Source organism: Ixodes scapularis, unplaced genomic scaffold (assembly GCF_016920785.2).
Source record: "Ixodes scapularis isolate PalLabHiFi unplaced genomic scaffold, ASM1692078v2 PGA_scaffold6__148_contigs__length_123643588, whole genome shotgun sequence".
NCBI classification, from domain to species: Eukaryota; Metazoa; Arthropoda; class Arachnida; order Ixodida; family Ixodidae; genus Ixodes; species Ixodes scapularis.
Genome location: NW_024609881.1, coordinates 44,864,691 through 44,881,663, shown reverse-complemented (window position 1 = coordinate 44,881,663; position 16,973 = coordinate 44,864,691). Strand labels below are relative to the sequence as shown.

Genomic DNA, 16,973 nt, shown 5'->3' with positions numbered 1-16,973 from the left:
ATGTCAAAATGAAAATCTTGGAAAAAGTTACTTCACACTACTTAAGGCCCATTTACACACTTGCATTTAACTATGACCAACTGAGACAAGCCGGTTTTAAGCCCAGAGACTTAAAAACAGGTTTCTCCAGTCGTAAGCAGCCACAAGCGTGTGGACCTGCCGTTACTTCAGTACCATAATCCGCAGCAGCTGAAAGAAACAACAGTGCAAATACTGAAACTGCAAACCTTTTTTTCTAGTAAGCAAGCTGGAATTCTGGTTACACATCAACTTTTGGCATATTTGTATCTTCCACAAAGATAATAGTAGTATCAAAAGAAAACAATCAAGACATTGTTGCGAACATATTAGACCTTGCCTCAAATAAGCATACTCGAGCGAGTTTAAGGGAGTTTGGAACAAGAGCTGGAGCATGACCCAATGTACGTTCAGGTGCAGGACACAGAGTAGCTGCGCTGAAAAACATTAAACAATGTCTCCTATTCATTAACCCAGCCTCAAGATCACAGCTGGAGAGGAATCATTTCCTATGCACCAACACATTTCTGTGACGACAAATGATGGCATTCGGACAAAAGGCTGGAGAGCAATGCCAAGCAGTCTGGCAGTGTAGCCAACCAAGCTTGAATAATGATCGAAGCTTCTTGAATATTGCTGGCATTTGAAAGGCCCCCCTGCTGCAGGCTTTCCACAAATGCTCTTAGGGTTTGTTAACGTCATGTGTTAGCATGGGCCCAATGAGGCAAGACCGTTTAGAAAATGACCTGGACACGGCTCGAATTTGTGAGGCTTGTTACGCATAAATGCTTCAGTGCGGTGAGCCTCACCATTAATCTGAGCAAAGGCCTTGAGACTTATTTTGGACTCGGGTATATGCATACTTTGATTAAAAAGGCATAAAGTTTTGCACGAGGTAAACGATTACCATAATATCCCGAGATATAGCCCAGCTATGAGAGAGAGCACATTTGCTGAAAATAGGGGGTGAGTTAACTTTAGGCATTCAAAAAGTAGTTCAACTTCAGCAATTAAAAAATTACAAATCATGCTACAAATCAGGACGGGCTATTTTTTGGGGATGGTTATCTCTCGGGACATTATGGTACACACGGGTCAGGCTCACCTTTTTGTGTCCACCGCAAGGCATTCCACACGAGTGCATTTGGTTCTGGAGGATAAACTCCTATACTGAGAAAAGCTTTTGGGGCATTGTTTGCACTTGTAAGGTTTTTAAGGTGGGACAAAGGTTTTTATCTTTTTGTGAAGCGCAGCTCTCAGGCACCCGTTTTTGGGGTTTCGCGGCGTCGGCGTAACCGTGCTAAATTTAGCGGGAGAAATGACGTCACATGAGTTTGTGTCACGTCACCTATGAACAAATTAAATTTTTCCGCTAGATTTAGCGGAAAAATTGACGGCACATGACCTCAACACCAATTCAGTTTTCCCGCTAAATTTAGCAGGGAAAATGACGTCACATGACTCGGTGTCGCATCACTTTTGCACAAATTCAGTTTCTCCGCTAGATGCAGCCCGAAAATTGACATCATGTGACCCCAACAGCAAGTCAATTCCCCGCTAAATTTAGCGGGGAATCAAATTGCTCTTCAGGTTGCCTGGCGTCAATTTTTCAGCTAGATTTAGCAGGTAAACTGTGGGAGAAGGGGAGAGTATGGAGCAGGAGGAGGCAAGAGTATGTAGGAGGATGGGGGATATGCAGGAGGATGAGGGAAGGGCACAACTCATCGTGGAAGTCAGGCTTTAGCGCCCGTTCTGCGGCGTCCACGTGAAATGAATCGCCGCACGTGACATTATTCACGCGAAATTTCGCGGTGTAACGAGCTTGTTAATTTTTCTGAAGCCGCTCAAGTAGTCAGACATTGTTAGGAGGATGTAAGATCAAGAATTTCAACGCGAAAAAGAGCACGGGGACTTACCCCCCGACGACAACGCAATTCAATGGTTTGTTTTTGGGCGACGGCGAGCTTCTTGCCCACCGTCCACCGCGCATGCGCGGCGCCGGTGGCATCCGCTAGGGGCGCTCCGGATTGTTTGTAAACATGAGTTGGTGTATAAAGAAACAAAGTCTTACTATAAAAAGCATGTCTTGGTGAATGCAATTCTATAAAAATTGCTGATATATTCTTAAAAATTTTATACTAACGACCCGTAACGAGGGCGTAATTAAATTTAATATTTATTGATATCTCAGTATCTCAGGTCTAGTAAAGCTATCTGAAAACTAATTGCATATTTGAAATCACCACTGAGAACTACATCAGCATACTAAATTTCAGCTCCTTTCCCCTTAAACACTGTTTTCCGTAATTGCGGATCAGACTGGGATTACGAGAAAAGGCTTGGGGGCACTGATTGCACTTAAATGGCTTTAAACCACTGTAGAAATAATTATCGCTTTGTTAATGGGGATTTCGAAAAAAGGCTTGGAGGCACTGCTTGTACTTCAATGGTTTTTAATCAGTGCGTTTGATTATGGCGTCTCAGACAGGAACTTCGAGCAAAGGCTTTGGGGCACTGCTTGCACTTAAATGGCTTTTCACCAGTGTGCGTTCGATTATGGCACCGCAGATAGACATTTTTAGCAAAGGTCAAGGGGCACTGCTTGCACTTAAATGGCTTCTCACCAGTGTGCAAAAAATTATGGCTTCGTAGATCGGACTTTTGAACAAAGGCTTTAGGACACTGCTTGCACTTATATGGCTTTTCACCTCTGTGTATAAGATTGTGGTAGATTAGGTTGCCACTGTAAGAAAAGGCTTGGGGACACTGCTTGCACTTAAATGGCTTTTCACCAATATGCATTCGACTGTGGGTTTGCAGATGACAATTTTGAGTAAAGGCTTGGGGGCACTGCTTGCACTTCAATGGCTTTTCATCAGTGTACATTCGATTATGCTTTCTCAGAGAACAAATTTTAGCAAAGGCTAGGGGGCACTGCGTGCACTTAAATGGCTTTTCACCAGTGTGCATATAATTATGTCTTTGTAGATCGGATTTTTGAGCAAAGGCTTTGGGGCACTGCTTGCACTTATATGGCTTTTCACCTGTGTGTGATCGATTGTGGTATGTCAGACTTTTACTCTGAGTGAAAGCTTTGGGGCACTGCATGCACTTAAATGGTTTTTCACCAGTGTGTGTTCGATTATGACGGGCCAGAAGGGAATTATAAGCAAACTCTTGGGGGCAAAGCTTGCACCTGAATGGCTTTTCACTCTTGTGCTTTTGAGTGTTGGCAAGCACTTGGGACTTGGAGCCAGACATGGGAGTATGCTGGCACTTAGATTGTTCATCGCCATGGGCAGCCAGGTGGCTCACAATTACATGCTGATCTCTGGTGACATAGGTGCAGAAACAGCATCCAAACCAGATGTCCTCGGTGACTTTCAGTGGGCAGCTGGTTTCACCTAAAAATGTGGCTTCATCACCTACAAGAAAATATCATATGTATTAACACAAGAAAAGTCCAACCAAGATCGCCTTTTTGGAAAAGAGTAGTCATTCATGCAGTTTTACTGCAGCTGTAATTTAATATTTTGCTGCGCTTTGTAATTGGGTTCATGGAAGCACTCAAATGCAGCTGGCACCATTAAGGAGTCACCAGTCTCAAAAACTAAAAACTTTAGAAAAACATAATTTCAAACATTTTTTTTGTATTTTGATTTCTAAATTGCACTTTACATATCTTCTCGCCTTGAAAAGTATTTCTGTCTTCTTAGGCCTCCCACATATAATGATATACTGCTTATAACGATCAGTTTATAGTTTTTAGACTAGAAACGACCGGTTTCTGGTCCGGATACAACAATAATTTGTTATAGCAATTGCATTTTTGAGTTTCCTCATTATCGTTATAAGTGGATTGCACTGTACTTCTCTGGGGGCTTGCATGCCTCATTATTTAGAGTGGAACAAAAACAATATTCCTGGAGACTGTTATATATGACGTTTTCTGATTGGCCAATGACTTTGATCATGGCAGGTCAGACTGAAAGTCTTCACTGACGTTATTGGTAAAAATATTTCAACATGTGTTGCAGTCATGTCTCGCTAATATGGACGCTCCGCTATATAAACAATTTTGGGGGACCAATCCCTCCCCATTCAACTCTGCCTCGTGAACATTAAAACCCATAGCCCAGACTATGGACAGCTAGTTTTGGGAACAAACTGGGTAAATACTGGCAGGTTTGCCTCATTATTACGGACTCAAGAGGGTCCACCAATAAAAAAAGAAAAGGGCTGGGCTAAAAATAGGATACAGAGTACACCGAGAGTTTCACTACTTTTGGCTGTCAGTTGCGCTTCCTTTGAAAGGCATGACTTTGAAAAAGTGCCGTGCGCACAAGGCAAAACCTTGTGCGCAAGGCAAAACCTTGTGCGCAAGGCACTTTGAGTTGACTCGGCACGAGCGGGCCAAAGTGCGGGCAGTTGAATAAAGGTCTTTGAAAAGGCAGCAGTACCAATAGTTTTATGTTATTTCTCACTTCTTGCTTCATGTAGAGACACTATTCCGAGCCATAAAAGAAGAAAAAGCTTATGTGGCTCTCAGGTTGTCTTAGGCAAAGTGTCGGCTTCCAAATTCCCAGGTTCAGTTCTACGTCGAAAGCGCAATCCTCAGTCCTCTCTGGCATGTTCCCAAAATTTACTTTATTTTTTTTCTCTAAGTGTCTGAGTTTCTCAGCTCGTGTTTGTTCAAGACCGTCACATAAACTGTCTGATCACAAATGTGCAAGCGCTTGAAATTTGATCTGAGTAAAAAGCATTTTGTTTTAAAGGGATTGTCCAGTCAAATTTTGTGGTCAAGAAAACAAGTGAATGTCATTGCGTTTGCCTTGAGACGCATTGTACGTGCAATATCTGAATTTTATATGCCCCTCTGCATCAGTAATTAAATTTATACTGCTCCAATCGCACTCTAGCGTAAACGCTGCTTTCGGTGGCAACATTGGAGCTCTGACGTCACACAACACAAAGCCAGCACTTCTTTCTCGTCGTTTGACTGCGAGTGAATGCCTCAGCGTGCTTCGTTTTTGTTGTTGTGCTCGACTTGTTTTGTGGTTGGGTGAGATTTTTGTTGCACGGTTGGGTGCCACAACCACGGGGCAGCACATGCGAGCCAAGACATGACGTTCCACACTTTTCCGCGAGACGTGCAGTGACTAGCAATATGGATTGGCGCCATGCATAGGGACTGGGTTCCCGTCAAAATCGAGATCCCGCTTATGCAGCAATCATCTCACAGAAAAGAGCTACGCACTGAGCTCTAAGAGGACAGAAGGCTCGTAAGCTGAGGTGTGATGCTGTGCCAAAGATATTTAACTATGTCCATCCATCCCTCGCCCAAATCGAATCAATCAATTTGATTATGCAGTGAAACCGAAACCAACAGCTAGATCACCTGGAAACAATACCAAATGTTGTATTTAGTACGCAGGCAGCCAAATTCTGTTTGACCCGCATGTGAAAACAGAGCGTGGCTAACATTCACCAAGCTCGTCCAAGTCAAGTGACGATATGCATTTGAACGATTCGCCGTTTGCCTTCGACCTGCTGACATCGCCTCTGAGGGAACGACCCACAGCCTGATCACCGATCAAGTGGATCCGCCGAAATGTGTACCCAGATGCCGCTTCGTGTACTTAGTTGCCGCTTCAGAGGCGAGATCAGCATCCTTCAATTGCTAAGCAAGCGCCCCCAGTTCGATCGGTGGCCGTCGCAGTTGTGTTTGCGCGAAACGGCATACGTTTGCTCAAAGCTTATGGCTGTTTTCGAGTAATATCCTGCTAAAAGGCGTGACTTTTTTTGCACACGCTTGGGAACTGCATTAAAAGAACCTTAATTCAATAGGATACAGCCTAGGAGACTATAATTCGAAACAAAATACAAGACATCCATCGACTAACGCTTGTTATCTCGACCATCCGACAAACCTTTGCGTTTTGTGACGTCACGCAGCAGCTATGGATGCCAGCCATTGACACTGGCGAAATTCGGGGTGCAGTTTTGTACATACGCTCATGAAAGGTTTAGTTAATAACAGGATATCACATATCAAAATAAAAATGACGCTTGTCTACATCAAGGCTCCCTCGACGTAACGAGCGCAAAATCTTAAGTATTTCCGGTTTAGACCGGACAATCCCTTTAACAAAAAAGTATTAATATTATTGCATTATTAAATGTTTAAAAACAGAGTCAGCATCTCCTCATATATGGCACTTTTGGCAGCATATGCCTCAAACTAAAATGTAAATTATTTATATTTTTCATTGTCTGAACGTTCAAAAAGTGGCAGATATAAATTATTCTTTCAATCAATCTATATATGGGAGGCACTTAATTCATTGAAAGAGTCAGGTGTGTGCAACCTTGATACAAGAATAGAGCGAGAATTCATAGCGCTTGCGTGAAATCGATGCATATTCGAAGCAACTGGCCACAATACAGCCCCTGGCTATGTTTGACGGCCACGGCCTGCGGCGCCTTTTATTTGACGGAGATCTCTCGAACCAAAGCTGTGCAATCAAGCGCATGATACTATGGCATCTCCGTAGCCACCGGACATGTCGAACACCACAAAACACCGACTGGATTACAAAACACAAAACTGCCAAGATGTTGCCTCTTAAAAGCATGCAACGAATACCCGAACCGGAAAGGATTTTTTATCCTTGTCAAGGTGGCCAGAAGTGCCCAGAATACCACGTATAGGAACTTGACACTTAACTTGCCCAACATTCACTCACCACTGCCATGAACTCCTTTAAAATTCATAGTTTGCTGCTTTTGTCTTCTTCAAGCCCAACCCCTTTCACCACATACACCTTTTTATGGATTTGAGCTTTCTGAGTAGGCTCCTTACGGGAGCCAGAGTTGCGCGTTAAGCCATCTTGAAATCCTAAGTGATGTGTCAGAGCCACTTCACTCGCGTGTTGGTGCCGTGGTTTGTCGACTGCCGCCGGTCACGTGACTGAATTTGGTAAATACAGTATAAGCTCGTTATAACAGACCTTGATTTTTACCAAGGTTTCAGTCTGTTGTAAAAGGGGTATGTTGTATGCAGATATGAAGTTGAGTCAGTGGTACATAGAGGAAAACCAACCGAACTTCAGAAATCGGTATATTATATTCAAAAGTCTGTTGTAACCAGGTCTGTTATAATGAGCTTAGACTGTAGAGGCGTCGCACTTGGGAAACAGGGAAGGAGGAAGAGGCAAAAGCAGGGTAACATATGCCGGCACGCCTGCGTGGAATGTCGGAGTACCGACTTTCCTGCATGGCACAGGATTTTTTGCTCCTCACATAATCGATCTCGGCGAATAGTTGCACGGCAGCCTGTGAAAAACAGACGCGCAACTATGGCTACCTATAGACCTTTCTAGCGGCAGTCTCGAACGAAGCGATCCACAGCGCGCGTCCCTTGTTTTGAGAGGGTACGTCAGTGTTGCCTGACTGCGCTGGGCTGTGGGTTTTCTGGTCAGTGGGCCGTGGCAACCTGCGTAGGTGCACTTCCGGACGTTGGTGGAGGCTAAATTGCAGTGTTCTATTTTTTTTACTTTGTGTTTTATAGCGAAGAGAATTTCTCTGGGTTTTTAAGAATCCATTGTACTCTTTTTGGGAACAAAAACAAAGAAATGAATGCTGTTTTGGCGAATTAGTGCATGACAGAACAAATGCAACTGGAATGTTTGTTTCATATTATGTTAAACTTTTTATGGCAGCATACACTCAGCCCTGTTAATCTACAAAGGTCTTCACCGTCGAAAACAGTTGACCACTCAGGATATTCGAACTGCATGGATATTCCCCACCCACAACATGAAATTCAACGAGTCTCATCAATCGAACACCATATATTGTACGTACCGCATGGTGCCACATTATCCGAACAAGATTTGAGAAAGATCTCAAGCAACACAGCATATCCAATATACAATGTCGATGACAGTCACATCACGACGATCGAACAGAATTCGGAGTGTTTTGGGGCAGGTTTTGAAGAGAGCTGCTTTTTCGCACAGCTTCAAAGCAAATGAACGAACGCGTCTATTCCGTCCCCACAGCCCAAATCCGACCCTATCAGCTGTTTCTCGCAAAACCCGGAACATAGCCGGGAACGCTTTTTGGAGATTTTCTCAGCGAAAAAAATCCTCCAAGAACACTGAACTGCCTGCGTCGCATGCTGCTTGACGTTCACTCTCTTTGTTCGTTTCCTGCAAAGGCTGTTCAGGCAACGAGCGCTGGTATTCCCTGCTTCTCACAGTGGAAGATAACACACAAAGGGTAAGCATCCTAAACAGGCAAATAACGTAAAAACTTTAAAAAAAAGCCGGCAAACTCCGAATGCACAAGGCAGGTGGGGAGCCCATGCTGACCGGGTTTCCACAGCTCAGGTGGGTGGCAATAATTTCTGGCCGATAGAGGTCGCTCAGTTCGCAAAATGGCGGCGGCCAGAGAGCTCTTTTTGCAAAGGTCTATAATGGAACTCTATTTCAACTCTACTAAGGACGCCTCTCTGGAAGAGTATCTCTGAATTAGCAAGGACCTTAGCAGTTTGGGATCAGCTGTGCAAGAGCTGCTCTAGACTACGACCGGCTGTAGTCAAGCCACCGCCACTCTTTAAAGACTGATTCGGTTCCATACGAACTGCTGGATGGGGTCAGGCTCCAAAGACACCCGCCAAACGTCGTCTCACTGAAGCCAAGCCGTTTTCCACAAGGCTCCCGTAACTGTATTCGTGTTGCATGTTTAGTCAAAGGAGGTTAGTGAGCCCCAATGGATGTCTGTCATCACCATAAATAAAAAATTCTGCCAGTGGAGTATGGCCACTAGCCTTCACATCCTTCATGTGCACGGTTACAAGAGTGGAAACGGGGATTAAACACTGGATCCCCGAGTTCTGCAGCACAAACTTTCATCCACGTTATCCCAGCTGTGGAGCATTAACACGTCTGGTCACCGACCCCCCACCACTCTTGTAACCGAGTTCAGAACCAGTGGATGAGGAATATTTCTGTCAAATTAGGTTTGCCAGCTGTCGGTTCGTCCTTGCAAATGTTTTGAGCGCTGCTAAACCCTTCCCACGATACAAACATTTAGTTTACAATGGAGTGACACATACTTTGATACTTGAGTACCCAATTTTTATGAGACCAAATCGTTGCAGCTATGCTCGGCGCCAACTATTTCGCGCTACATTGAGCAGCCTAGTGTAGCTTCCACGGTGCAGCAGGCATGCACTGTGGAAGCTACGCGAGGATCGACAACGTAGCACAAATAAACTACAAGATGCCAGGCATAGTAATAGACATAATGCTAAATTACAATAGCATCAATGAGAATGCTGGAAATGTAGGTAAAGACGCCCCACACGCTTCCCTTCCCCGTATAAAAGATTTGAAGGACCAAACTAAGGCGTTTACGAACGTGCAAACAAGATGGCACATTTGTTTTAGGTTTTTGCTTTAAAACAGCTGCTACAGCTGCCGACTCCAGCACATGCAGCTGGTGTAACTACACATGCAGCATGCTTCTTGGAGCTTTGGGTTTGGGTTGACGGCTTTCAGTTCAAATTTCTGTTCAGTTCCGTAGGGAGCAAAGATTGCAGGGTTCAAACCGGTTTAAACCGCCAAGTCGAGAATTATTTTCCGCATTGTTTTGGCAAAACGCTACACTTTCACTATGAAGCGAGTAACTACATGAATTTTTTTGTTTTTATCGTTCGTAATATTTACTTCTATTTTCAGGTATCACAAATAAAAAACAGCATTGATTAAACTTTACGCAACAGTAAAAAAAAAATCTGGATTAACATTTAAAATGTTGCGCTTATAAAACGCAAGATCCTTTTATTTACCTCAGTTACATCTATTTTACCTGAATTGAAAGGGTGTCACAAAGTGTAGTAGGTTGACAAAAATACAGACGATTGGTACAACTTTGCGTCGCAGTATTAAAGGTTGGATCATGGTTATGCTCTTGAACTACCATACAATACCGCGCATCTGCCCATTCCACATTAAGCGCCCACTCCCAAATTATTAAGATTTCAGAAAATATACACAGTACATTGATATGTAAAATTGATAACCGGACAAGCGCCCATCCCCCCTTTTTTTGCGATTATCTCTAAATTTTGAGTCGGCGCTTGCCCAGTATTTTACGGTAAGCAATTAATTACAGTGCATAAAATCACACAAAGGCTACCTTGTTGCCAAATAGTGAAACATAATTTACAAAATAAGTTGAAATATACTTTTTATTACAATGCAACTGAGCTAAAAGCAATATTATATTCAAAATGTCACGAAAGTCATAGGACGAGCACTTTCAATCCACCTTTTATAGAAACATTAGGCGGCAATCACAACTCTCGCTTTCCTAACTAACATTGTTTATACTCAGCAATGCAACGCAGGAAACGAATCACGCAGAAAGGAGTGATCCAAATTGTTCAGTATAATTTATACACACCTTCGTACTCAGATCGAATCTGCCCTAAAAAAGAGTGTGCCCGAGCGAACATTATCTCATAAAAGATGAACAACATGGCCTGGCTGTTGGGGTTTGTGCCTGACAAGACGCCAGCCAATTCAATTTGCTATTTAACATTATTGCCCTTGCTGATCGGTGATTTTCTGTCAAATAGGACAAAGAAGTATTTGAGGCTCTACTCGACACAGCAGCTACCTAATTGGTCACTTTCTCAGGGTATGTGTGCGTAATAGACTACTTCCATAAAGCCCTGCATGCAACACGGCGCGCGTTGCACTCTGGGAACTAGTTGGCCAGGCAGGAGAGTGGCATGGTTTCGGTTTCGATCGACACCTCGACAAGAGATTGCACACAGAGCGTGGACTATTAACGGACGTTATGTCATGTTTTCTGGTCCCGAGAGCGTCATTTGTGGTCTCTAAACTAACCTAAATAGCCAGACATCGAAGCTTTAGCACAGGCCCGAGACGTATAGCTTGTCTTAACACATGCTTGTTCTATTTTTGTACTTGATCCTTTCTGTTAGCGTTTCGATCGGTATGTGGACGAGCCAGTGCTGGGAATGTCGACGTTGCGAAGCTCGGGGATCTTGCTTACGTACGAATGAACAAGCTGTACCAATCAATAAGTATGCATACATCGAGCTCGCGCCTTTACATTAGTGTTGTTGATCAGGAAGTTTGTTTGTTTCGTGCGTCCATACACGAAATATTACTTTTTGCAATTACTGTTTTCTTAATACGCCTGTGTACGTAAGGTAAAACTCGAAGGCGCCATTGAAAAGCTCAATTATAACACACTTCTCATCTCTTATTTGTACTGACCCGCAGCACTGCACGAAGCGAAGTCCCCACCCACTTGCATTTTACTAATTTTCAACATCGCGCATGCGCGTAAAGTTATCCTGCCCAATCGTATAGGCATATGCGCACATACAAACCGTTTTAAGAAAGCAAAAGTCGAGCACTTGTGTGAAAAATGTTGCACCATTCGCCAGAAGTACGCCGGACGGGCATGAACCCCTATGCGGTGCGCCAAACGAACGAAATTATTCAAAGTGCATTTGACGGTTGCTAATGGCCATAATATTTGTTATGTGTTTGCTTTCTTCCCGCCTGAGTATGCCGAGATAATTTCAGACACACTGTTCACGCACAGATCTTGGGCGTCAGTAAAAGCTCGTCCAAAAAGGCTTAGCGAGGAGTAAAGGACGCTTGTTGGGGCCTCCGTCGTAGAGCCGATCTCAGCGTTTGTGAAAACTTAATCTTCTACCAGCATAAAATTTGAGTGGGAGATATATGATGACACGAGGAAGACATCATAGTAACTTTGGTGCAGTAGTGAGGTCGAATTTATTGCGTTTCCTTAAAAGTTCATGCGTCAACGCTTGGCTCAACTTTGATACTCCTGTGAAGATGCGGCTTGCTTTTCACCCACTGAAGTAACAAGAAGCGGACGTTTGGCAAACAAAATACGTGTAATGCTCAAGGTGACCGAATTTCACTTGTAGTTCAGTGGTACTAGACGGGATTATTGAAATTGAACTCAAAGATGAGGCGACTAAGCCACGTCTTACTACGTTTGCACACACACTCATAATATCCATTGCTTCGGGAACCAAGGAAAGTGCCCCGGCCTTCGTTTTGTATCGCTCGAGAATGAGTGTATTGTACATTCGTAAAAAAAGTCAGATAACCGAAAACGCAAGCAGCGCGTTCGGTCGCAGCGTGATAGCATGAGATGAATCTGCTCAGTCGAAACCGAAACTGAGTGGCCAACTAGTTCCCAGAGTGCACTGCGTGGTATTTCGCCGCAATGGGGCGCGTCGGTTTTGGAAGAAGTCCATTGTCATAGTTCCGCCACGCGGCCCTCTGCGCTGTTTTGTCCAGCCCACATACATACATCAAATTGCTGCTCATCACATAAAAGAGTCAATAGCATACTTCTATATATTTCAGAAGTTATACACGTGTCAGGAACTGCTATAGGACCGTTAGTCGAATGACAATTTGTCACACGTCAACTGGTAGCAGGGCTATTCGTCACATAGCGCACTATGACAAATCGTCAAACTGTTAACAGATATTTCTAATATTTGTATCATTTCTGATGTTCATCGAGCATACCATAAGAAAACGCAGAAGCACCCACTATTAACGTTTCCCAAACTTAAGAAATGTGCAAAGCATACATGCAGCGCCCACTCTCTCCAAAGTGTCGACCTCAGCCGAAAATATTCACCCTGTTGCAGCAGCCACGAGACCGGCAGCGGCGATGACGGGGATATCCACTTTCTTTTGATCTAAAGGGAAAAACTACTTGGGATGAGAGCATTGACCTCCTATTCTGCACTGACTCAGAAGAGTCGTTTTCTGGGTTCAGTGACCATGAATAGGATCTGCATAATTTATTTTTTCATGATAAATGATGAAGGGGGCCCCATCATTCATCATGTAAAAATAAATGTGCTTTCTCCGATTCCCTTCACTTTCCCTACCTTCAAAGCTCTTTATTGACCGCCATCTTGGTTTTCACCGATTTGACTAGATTAACCGAGTTTTCAGTGAAAGTGGGTGGGCGCTTACTTGGTATATTTGGTAGCTCTTCCAAGTGCGTACAATTACCAGCAACTCCCTTTTTTTTAATTAGTTACTTTCTTCTTGACACAAGAAATTAGACTTACTAATTTCTAATAGATACTGAATAATTATGTCATGCCCACCAAAATTTTGGCACCTCTGTCACTAATGAAAAAAAAGGGATGGCAAACATTTCGGTCACGCGGCGCAGTTCCTGTCTGTGTCACGCATTTGCTAAGAAAACGTGGGGGTGGATTACACAGGAGACCAGAAAATTTTATATTTTATGCTTCCAATGGTGAAGTAAAACGATTATTAACTTAAAAAAAAAACAGAAGACTAAACTTTCTAAACAGGACGCCACACAGAGGCTGAATAACAAAAGCAACTGAACGCTAAAAAGGCTAGTATGCGGGCAACAAGATCTTCAAACATTACCCTTGGTTCTTCGACAAGTTGTCCCTGTGACGAATCGCCTTATGACAAATTGTCCTTTGTGATGAATTTCCTTGCTAAGAGTTGACCTATTACAAATTATCTGTCGACGAACGGCCGTTATATTTAAGAATCAGGAATACATAGTTGTTTAAATCAGCTTCAAAATCAAAAATATGTTTAAGGCTTTTCTAAATCGCTTATACGTGTGCCTACCCAGGATAAAAATGCCGGAAAGATTTGCGGAACATCTTTAAGATAATTTGGGTGTTTATTTACTTGGAACGTATAACTTTAAGGTTTATCGGCCCTTTATATATGCTGTTGAATCTTCAGTCAGTAATTAAATATATATTTTTTTTTATCATCAATAAGTTTACTTATGAAGTTCGTATAAAAACTTCAGACCGGCGCGGGAGGATGATACCCGAAAATACGTCAGCTTTGAGTATGCAGAAACAAGATTTTTCGTTCGCTGTTTGGCAGTGCAAAACCCTGGCTGTAGAGCATGCCATAAAAGACTGTGATCATATGACAGATCTGAAGGCAAATACACAACATGTGCAGAAAGAGAGAGATAATAAATTAAATTCTTTAAGACAATCTAATACATAATGCCCTACTGCGAAAAGAAATTATATAGATATGTAATATGATATTCCTATTGTGGGCCATGGCTTCACGAAATCCGGAGCAACAATGCAAAGTATGTTTCACATTAAAGGAAAAACTGAATTTTGTTTTTCGAAGGCGCATTTGCCGAAGAGGTGCTCGTAAAGGATTCAGTATAGCTACTGCAAGTTTTCCTTGATTTTCTGGTTAATGTTTAGAAGTTTTTGCACCTTCGTTTTCGCCGTGCTCCTTGGACTGTTCGACTTGAAAATGCCAAGTCAAACAGCTAAAGGAAAACGGCAAAAATGTAGGTCATACTATTTGTTGCCTAAGCTTTCTCGGCGTCTGCAGTAGTCGTGACCCAGCCACGACCGGTAAAAGTTGCATTTCTTCAGTATTGCGCACAATTTGAACTATGTTCACCATGTGTGCCGTAAAACAGACGCGGAACAAACAAACCAGGAGTAGTTAGTAAACAGTACGCGAGAGAACAAGGCAAACGAGGGGCAAGACAATGCCAGACAAGATTACAAAATGGCGGATAGACGAGACCGGATCTGGAACCGCCGGGACTGCTACGATTGTGCCGAGGCCCTTAACAGGCACCCGCTAAATGTGTCCAAATGTGCCATGTAAAAAACTTCCTTGTTGAAATTTATGCTAACATACACATAAAAAGAGTTATTATATTTTAGTATTGTAAAGCAATTTTATTATTGAAAAAACAAAAACTGGCTATTATTGGGAAATTCACGGGCTTTCAAGCACCACTATATATTCCAGGGCTTTCAAGGTCTGGAAAATGATGTTTTCAAATTCAAGGGTTCTCAAGGACGAACCCTGCACTCATGATAAGAGAGCACACTTGCCCCACTTTGAGGACCATGAATGCCAATAATGCCTGGAAGAGGCGGCACGCTTGCCTTTTTCAAAGTATTGCCCAGGAGTGCAGTTTCCCCCTGGGTAACGCTCACCATTACCATTTGAACAGTGCTACCCAGTTTTCTTCTGTTTCAGGGGAAACCAGCTGGAAATGGGGGACGGGCTATTCGAAACCAGCAAGACAGCATTGTCTCAAATTTGAAGATGCTTGGCTTAACAATTTTGTTTATCCTGGGTGGATGGACAAATCAGGGCAGAGGACTTCAATTACAGCAAACCCTTGAGCCACTCTGCTTAAATTATAACTAAATTTTGTCCTTGTTTTGTTTTTTTTGTTACCTACCTGAAACATTTTCACCATTTCTCCAGCAAAATTAGTTTGCTTAACCTTTTGGAAACCACCTAATACCTTCATCAACCCTTCCATCCCCAAGTAATAAAAAAGTCTGCCTCAGTCTGGGTATGTACCAGACTAACCATTTCTAATCCACTCCGCTGTTACCTTCGCCTGTCCCCATAGTGCAGAATTTGTATCTGCCTCCTCAGATCTTGACCTAAAAGTCCCAGCCCCGAGTACCCGTCTTTGCCACACAGACAGCAAACTTATTTTTCAATTGTCAAAAAAGTTGTTTTCTTAATCTAAATTTTTCTGCATAGTAGACTTCTTTTCCAATCTTAACTCTCTCATATCTCTTTCAGCTTCCTTCACTGCCCTCTTAAAGGCCGACCTGCAAAACATTTTTCAACCAGGGCAAAAATCCTGCTTGCCGCCCTTTCCCATTTCCCCCTCTCTCACTATTAAATTGACCACAAAGGGACTCCCCTTGTTGCTGCATGTTGGGGCTGGATGAGCCGGAATAAGCTCCTGGCTTATCCAGCCCCAAGACACAGCAACAAGTAAAGATTCCCCCGCAGTCAAGACAGCAGCGGGAGGGAGAAATGGGAAGGGTGGCGAGGAGGATTTTCATTCTGGTTGGAAAATAGTTTGCAGGTCGGCCTTTAACTGAGTTTGTCCTCTTCATTCTTTTCCAGCCTGGTAAACAGCCCGCTTCCCGTCTTCTATCTACATACCCATCATGTATAGGAGCCCAACAGTTAGCTTACCCAACATTAATTCATTGCTCCCATGAACCTCTTCTCAAATTCAATTTTGCTGCTTGCCTCTCCCCCCATTGAAAAAAAAAACCAATCACCCTGCACATTTTCATCTAAGCTCTTAGCTTCCTCCCCTGGTCAAAGATCTCCGAATCGGTGCAGACTCCAAGGAGTCTGTGGACAGGTGCACAAGACGCGTTGCTCCAGAGTATGACCGTCTGTAGTCTAGACACCGTCACTGTCCTCTGTTTAAAGAGGTGGAAAAAAACAAAAAGACTCACCACGACTTGAGGACTGAATCGGCTCCATTCGAATTGCTGCCTTCGGTCAAGTTTGTAAGGAGTCTCGTAAAGCCAAGAGGGACAGACGGGGCCACTTGAGATGCTAGGAACCAAATGAAATGAGCAATGACAGTAATTAAGAACGAAGTGAGCACACCCTCCAAGCGCACCAGACTAGTCAGACAGCCACGAGAATAACAAGCAAGACACACCAAGGATTTGGATTTCGAGATATCTATGATGAATGAATGAAATAAAATGCCTATGTGCCTAGCAATGGGTCAGAGCCTGTGCCACCTGACTTAAGTTTGAAGGTATCTCCAAACAACCCGTTCCATTTTGCACCGCCAGTACGGTAAAAATACTAACTGTTAAAGGAGTTAGGACTCACACGATACAAAATCTGAGAGAACTATATGGCTGAAACTCATTAGGTGTACCCATATAAATGATAAATTTGTTTTGCAAGTTCTATGAATCATGGGACCCTTGGATCCACATATTCAGGACAGCCGCCATGTTCCTCTTCCCACAAAAAGCTTAGTGTGTTGCCAACGCAAAACATCCACCAGGAAAA

General features: G+C 43.3%; 1 protein-coding gene across 1 annotated transcript; it reads right to left on the bottom strand.

Moving 5' to 3' along the window:
* Positions 1–2,055: 2,055 nt before the first annotated feature.
* Positions 2,056–16,465, bottom strand: LOC115314371 (zinc finger protein 239-like). Its single transcript, XM_029973414.4, has 2 exons — positions 16,397–16,465; positions 2,056–3,443 (listed from the first exon to the last, which is right to left on the bottom strand). The coding sequence occupies exons 1-2, from the start codon at positions 16,422–16,424 to the stop codon at positions 2,476–2,478; spliced, it is 996 nt and encodes a 331-aa protein (XP_029829274.2). The 5' UTR covers positions 16,425–16,465; the 3' UTR covers positions 2,056–2,475.
* Positions 16,466–16,973: the final 508 nt, after the last annotated feature.